Source organism: Triticum aestivum, chromosome 2B (genome assembly GCF_018294505.1).
Source record: "Triticum aestivum cultivar Chinese Spring chromosome 2B, IWGSC CS RefSeq v2.1, whole genome shotgun sequence".
In the NCBI taxonomy this organism is placed as follows: Eukaryota; Viridiplantae; Streptophyta; class Magnoliopsida; order Poales; family Poaceae; genus Triticum; species Triticum aestivum.
In genome coordinates this window covers 525483077-525490094 of record NC_057798.1, presented here as the reverse complement: position 1 = coordinate 525490094, position 7018 = coordinate 525483077, and the positions used below count along the sequence as shown (strand labels likewise).

The following is a 7018-nucleotide window of genomic DNA, read 5'->3' as shown; positions in this document are numbered from 1 at the left end:
TACTTACGCTACTATTGCTGCATCACCCTTTCCTCTTCAAGGAAAACCAACGCAAGCTCAAGACATAGCATAGCACCATGCAGAGCATTGTAGACATAGAAAATTTGCAAAATACATACGACTCTGAATGTGGCAGGCCCGTTGACTCAACTTCTCTCACAAGCAAAACGTGATCACACCTTAGTACTCTTTGGATGTTAATCACATAACAATGTGAACTAGATTATTGACTCTAGTAAACCCTTTGGGTGTTGGTCACATCGCGATGTGAACTATGGGTGTTAATCACATACATATGTGAACTATTGATGTTAAATCACATGGCGATGTGAACTAGATTATTGACTCTAGTGCAAATGGGAGACTGAAGGAAATATGCCCTAGAGGCAATAATAAAGTTGTTATTTTATATTTCCTTATATCATGATAAATGTTTATTATTCATGCTAGAATTGTATTAACCGGAAACTTGATACATGTGTGAATACATAGACAAAACACCGTGTCCCTAGTATGCCTCTACTTGACTAGCTCGTTAATCAAAGATGGTTAAGTTTCGTAGACATGGACATGTGTTGTCATTTGATGAACGAGATCACATCATTAGGAGAATGATGTGATGGACAAGACCCATCCGTTAGCTTAGCATAATAATCGTTCAGTTTTATTGCTACTGCTTTCTTCATGTCAAATATATATTCCTCCGACTATGAGATTATGCAAATCCCGGACACCGGAGGAATGCCTTGTGTGCTATCAAACGTCACAATGCAACTGGGTGATTATAAACATGCTCTACAGGTATCTATGAAGGTGTTTGTTGGGTTGGCATAGATCGAGACTAGGATTTGTCACTCCGAGTATCGGAGAGGTATCTCTGGGCCCTCTCGGTAATGCACATCATATGAAGCCTTGCAAGCAATGTGACTAATGAGTTAGTTACGGGATGATGCACTATGGAACGAGTAAAGAGACTTGCCGGTAACGAGATTGAACTAGGTATGAAGATACCGACGATCGAATCTTGGGCAAGTAACATACCGATGACAAAGGGAATAACGTATGTTGACATAGCCGTTCGACCGATAAAGATCTTCATAGAATATGTGGGAACCAATATGAGCATCCAGGTTCCGCTATTGGTTATTGACCGGAGAGGTGTCTCAGTCATGTCTACATAGTTCTCGAACCCGTAGGGTCCGCACGCTTAACGTTTGATGACGATAGGTATTACATGAGTTATGTGTTTTGGTGACCGAAGGTTGTTCGATGTCCCGGATGAGGTAACGGACATGATGAGGAGTCTCGAAATGGTCGAGAGGTAAAGATTGATATATTGGAAGGTTATATTCGGACACCGAAATGGTTTCGAAAAGGTTCGGATATTTTTTGGAGTACCAGGAGGTTACCGGAACCCCCCGGGGAATTGTTGGGCCTATATGGGCCATAGGAGAGAGGTGAGGTAGCCCACAAGGGGTGGCCACGCCCCCCTCCCATGGGGAGTCCGAATTGGACTAGGGGAGGGGCGTGCCCCCCTTTCCTTCTCCTCTTCCCTCTACCTTCCCCCTTTCCCCCCTCTGGAAGAAGGGAAAAGAGGGGGGGATCCTACTAGGAGTGGAGTCCTAGTAGGACTCCCCCCTCCTTGGTGTGCCCCTTGTGTCCGGCCTCCTCCCCTCCTCCTTTATATACGGGGGCAGGGGGCACCCCAATGGACATCAATTGTTTAGTCGTGTGCGGTGCCCCCCTCCACCGTTTTCTCCTCCAGTCATATTGTCGTAGTGCTTAGACGGAGCCCTGCGCGGATCACATCACCAACACCGTCACTACGTCGTCGTGCTGACGAAACTCATCGACTCCTTCGTGCCTCTACTGGATCAAGAGTTCGAGGGACCTCATCGAGCTGAACGTGTGCAGAACTCGAAGGTGACGTACGTTCAGTACTTGATCGGTTGATTTGAGAAAACGTTCGACTACATCAACCGCGTTAAGTTAACGCTTTCGCTTTCGGTCTACGAGGGTACGTGGGCACACTCTTCCCCTCTCGTTGCTATGCATCTCCTAGATAGATCTTACATGAGTGTAGGATTTTTTTTTTTGAAATTGCATGCTATGTTTCCCAACAGAAAGCTAGATTAATAACATTACTGTCTTGTTACCAGCATAGGCACATATCGAACACTGAAGAGAAGTCACTCTGCTGTGATTCATCTCTCTCTCCATCTCTCTCTCTCCATCCTTGCCAATTCTAATTATGCCAAAATAATCACAACAAATAGGCAATAACCAACTTGTTAATGTTTTCTGATTAGGGACATGGAAAACTGTTCTAAATTGCATGTTTGTAACCAGCTACTCATCTCCAGATAAGGACCTATTAGCCCGTTACAAGCTATAATTGCAATGTAAAAAATAATTGATTTGTCGAATTTAATTACCTTAGCGTACAGTAGGCACCTTGTGTGACACGACCACCCAACGTTTATATTCTCAGGGGTCAAGTCTTTTGAAGCGGGCAACCAACTCGCTACCAGCATTGTACGAGCCGAAAATCTCCTCCGTCACTATGGTTTCTCCTAGTTGCAAACTCTCTTTTCTTTTCCCCAGTATGTCTTACTTTATTGCCTGCATCAGAAGACATCCGATCATCTTGCGCGAGACATAGGAATAGAAAAAAATGATCACCTGCACTCCAGCGACTACCTCCTCCAAGGTACCTCCAGCGTCTAATCTGGAAGAGAACAAGCAACCAAACCCAATTGAACAAACTATTTTATATAGTCACCGACCGAGGTGAAAATAGGGATGAGACAAAAAAAATCACCCTCCCTCCCACACGAATTTGAAAGCTAGACAGGACAAAACGGGCGAGATCTAACACTAGATTACCCTGAATCACACTTCTCGAGGAAGAACTCCATCCCATCCATGAAGAAAAGGGTTGTGTCTAGCACGGTAAAGGAAAGGGGTGACCAGTCTATCAAGGCACACGAGGCACATCACACATGTACAAACCAAGCACAGCAGCCCACGACACCCTGCGTATTTAATAACCGTATATAAAGAGTGGCAATACATGCGGCATACCGCATACGTCACAACGCCTCAAGGCATGGATGAGATTACGAGAGCCAGACAGCTTGGCCTTCAAAATGGCCTACTCTACCTGAGTGAACATGTATATTTTACATGGCGATATCGAGAGTACTATTTTCGCTTGAGCTTTTTCGAAAACCAGACTAATAATACTTTTTCTGTTTGAAATTATACTTACCGAAATACTCCCTCCGTTTTATAGCGTATTTGACATTACGGATGTACTCCCTCCGTTTTAAAATAGATGAACCAACTTTGTACTAACTTTAATATAAAGTTGGGTCATCTATTTTAGAACGGAGGGAGTAGTAGATAAATAGATGTATTCAGACATTATGTATGTCTGCATCTATTTCAGCGTGACACCGTAGTAAGAGTAGTTTGGACGCACGGCATTGAATTCGACCGGACTGGGCGTGCTGCTGCTTCTCGGCTTCTCCCCTCTTTCCCCCTCTCCATTCCGGAGCCGGATCCTCCTCCGTTTCGTTTGTATCTCATCTGTTCTGCTCTGCTGCCGCTCTGATCTGTAGATCTGGTAGCTTAATCCTGCTCCAGTTCCTCCTTTATGTGCGATTGTTTGCTAATTTTCAGTTTTATTTACAAAAATCCGTGCCTTTTGTTTTTCACAGGGAGGATCAGAGTCAGACATTGGGGTTTTGTGACTAGACTAGAAGGAGCGCGTTAATGTTGCAAGAACTGGTGCGTGCGGCAATGGCGGCCGCGCCCGGGGACGTTCCGCCGCCCTTGGCCACCCCTGCTCTTCTTCCGCAGGCCAAAAGTGTTAAGGAAGACCCGAGTTTTCCCCAAGCCTCGCCGGTGGTTCCGGCCATGACGCTTCCGCCCGACCTCGTCCGCCGCGTCGGCGACTCCCTCCTGTCCACCAACGACATCGACTGCTACATTCACTTCCGCGCCGTTTGCCCCGGCTGGCGCGCCGCCACCGACGACCCCATGAGGGACACCTCCGACCCCCGCTTCCAGCCGCGCCGGTGGATCGTCCTCGACGAGGACTTCCAGAGCGAAGGGAAGCTGCTCCTGCTGAACACTGAAAGCGGCCGCTTCCTCCACAGAAAGCTCCCGCTGCTCAGCGACCACTACGTCGTCGCCACAACTCGCAATGGCTACTTGGTCCTGGCGGACAAAAGCCCTCCTCACTCTGCCAGCGTCCTCAACCCTCTCACCGGCGTCGTCATCCGTTTCATGGCGCCTGTGCCCCCCGAGGTGGGATACGCTGCTGTCTCCTTTGCCAACTCTGCCCTCAAGCTCACCTTGTTCGCCGACTCATCTCACGAGATTTACTCGGCCTATCCCGACAATAAGAGTTCCGTCGTCCACAAGGTTCAGCAAGCAGCTTATGTTTTCTTCCGTAATGCGCTCGTGGGCGGTGTCTACACAAACACTATAGGGCTTGTCGTGATTGCTCGTTTATGCAGATTGCTGATGACTCCAGATGCAAACCACCTTTGTTTTCCAGTGGCTTTGGGTAGAGAAATGCTGCTTGTCGGGAGTGCAGAGGTATCGTTCTTTATTTTTAAAACAGACAAAGACTTTAAGATGGAGGATGTGGATACCATCAACAACTATGCCATTTTCATTGGTCATCAGAGGTGCCTGGCTGTCGATGCTGATAAGTTCTTAGGCATTGAGGCAAACTGCATCTACTACACTGAAAATCTGGGTTCGTCCGCTCGTACTCCCTCCGTCCGGAAATACTTGTCATCAAAATGAATAAAAGGGGATGTATCTAGATGTATTTTAGTTCTAGATACATCCCTTTTTGTCCATTTTGATGACAAGTATTTTCGGACGGAGGGAGTATATGCAAGTGCGACATCAAGGACAGAAAAGTAGAGAAGATCTCTGAAACTGCCGATTTCATCAAGAAGGACAAGAAGTTTGTCCTCGTTGCTGACCGTCCTTCGACGATCATCCACCTTCTCTCCAGCTACACCATCAACATCCCGGACTCTCAGCTGGCCTTGCAACAGATTCCATAAGGCGCCGGCAGATCTTCGTTCGACTCTGAGGATCTCGATGACCGACTGACAAGGCTATGCTTTCAATAAGTAATTGCTCCTAATTACTGTCTAGTCCCCTGCTTTTTTATTTTGGATATGCCTTGCCTTGCAACATGTAAGAAACAGGTTGATCCTAGGTAAGATCACCTTTAGTGGAACTATCGTTTGTTGTCTTAATTATTACTTGGTTTGTGTGTCCCACTTCTTACTTGCATTACTAGTACTCCTACTTAGCAATGCAATCTGGTGCTTAATTTCTGGCAGCGGTAAATGTTGGCCTAATGTTTGCAAAGTTCTGAATTCAGCTCTTGCAAGTGGACTGTTGAACAACAGGTACATGCATGACTACTAGTATTTTAAAGTAACATAGTCTCTTCTTTTCTCTGAGGAAAGATAATGCCATCTGGATGTTGAGCTCTTTTGAAGCTATGATTTACCGGTCAGCAATGCATTAGCATTTTTTTTCCCTTGTGTAGCAGCAGTGAGTGAGCGTGGTGGGATGCATCCGCACTAGTCCAACCCTCATATTACTTTTTGTGTAGGTTGAATCCTACGCAAACTGATGCAAAACTTGAGATCGTCAAATGTTTGCCAACTAATATGCATCATGTGTCTATTGTATTGGGCTGAGGAATTGACTTTGCTTTATTTTATTTGTTATCTCTTGGTTCTTCTCAGTACTCAACTGTTTGCAATTTATATGGCTCGTGTCTTTCTTCATTGAACTGAAGAATTGACTCTACCTTCTTTTATCTAGTGGTCTTCTTAATAGTAAGGATTTAGGGTGTTCCTTGGAGCAGTACCCACAAAACTTTTTGTGAGTCTGGTGGCTATGTCGTTTGTTGTTAGGTCTAAGTTTTGCTTCCTAGAACCACAGCTAAACCTCTTATCCCTCCCTGTTGTTTCAACTGCCTGAATTGACCTATTGCTGACATCCATAGCAACTCGTACAAGGAATTTCAATCCTTTGATACCGATTAATTGATAGTGTAGTGAACGTTTGTTGTACGATCAATCCATGACAGTTTTCCACATGGATTTCCTTTGTTTTGTGTTAACGACCAATTAGTTTTATGACAATGTTTTTGTTCACTTGGTGGACGATTAGTGGTATATAGTGGACGTTGCGTTTTCTACCTCTGACTGAAACCCTCTTTTGTTTCAGAGGATACACTTGAAACTCTGAAGGAATGCTTCGTCCGCAGCTTCATGGACCTTCTCCTATGAATATACTGCCAGATCCACCAAGCAATGACCCAAGATTTATCTCATTTTTATGGAGCCCCTAGAATCCATTCTGCCCATTTGATGCCATTGTGAAGCACCTATATTTTCTGGTGATGCTGAAATTCTGAAATTATTTCTAGACACTCTCGTATATATGCATATAAAGCATATATAAGCAAAAGCTTGGACCCAGACTTTGCTCTAGTTTGGAGCAGAGCACCCAAAACCCCCCCTGTCCTTTTTGGCGCTTTGTGAAACAAGTGTATTTTTCACCGACCCTTTTTATACGAATTTTTGCAAGTTGAATCCCCATCCCAAACAAGCCACCTGAGAGGAACTTTAGATCCAGGATTGATGATCATGACCAATTGCCAAGCACCAACATTTTGCTGTTGTTTTGTAGCTTGAAAACATTTGCACTATCGTATCGCAAGCCTGTGGCCCTCCTCCCTCCCTGATGCTCAAACCAGCAACGAACAACCTCCCAGACAAGGTCTTAAACCCCTTGGCACCCCAGAGCATGCTTTTAGCATGGTGACCACGACTGCGGCGTGCCCCAGAGCGCGACCACAGTGCGCCCGAGCCCAACCTCCCTGTTCATCCTCGCGCCGCTCCCCCCAGCCGTCGCAGCCCAGCCCAGAGGGCCATCTACCTGTGAGCTACCCCTTTGCCCCGCGCGT

The 7018-nt window shown here is 45.9% G+C and overlaps 1 protein-coding gene across 5 annotated transcripts; it reads left to right on the top strand.

Annotated features, from left to right (window-relative positions):
* Positions 1-3458: 3458 nt before the first annotated feature.
* LOC123045812 (uncharacterized) lies at positions 3459-6616 on the top strand. 5 transcript variants are annotated; one of them, XM_044468990.1, is made up of 4 exons: positions 3459-3628; positions 3723-4431; positions 4527-4608; positions 4699-5312. In XM_044468990.1, exons 2-3 carry the CDS (start codon positions 3778-3780, stop codon positions 4578-4580), a joined length of 708 nt encoding a protein of 235 aa, XP_044324925.1. In that variant the 5' UTR covers positions 3459-3628; positions 3723-3777; the 3' UTR covers positions 4581-4608; positions 4699-5312. The 5 variants fall into 5 exon arrangements, 4 of the variants coding, with proteins under 4 accessions (XP_044324925.1, XP_044324924.1, XP_044324926.1 ...); XR_006421588.1 differs by adding an exon at positions 6277-6616 and having other exon boundaries at positions 3723-5159; XM_044468989.1 differs by having other exon boundaries at positions 3723-4608.
* The last annotated feature ends 402 nt before the right edge of the window (positions 6617-7018 follow it).

Excerpts from the sequence above, each read along its gene's own strand:
- LOC123045812 (XM_044468988.1), top strand. The coding sequence starts at position 3,778 with ATGTTGCAAGAACTGGTGCGTGCGGCAATGGCGGCCGCGCCCGGGGAC.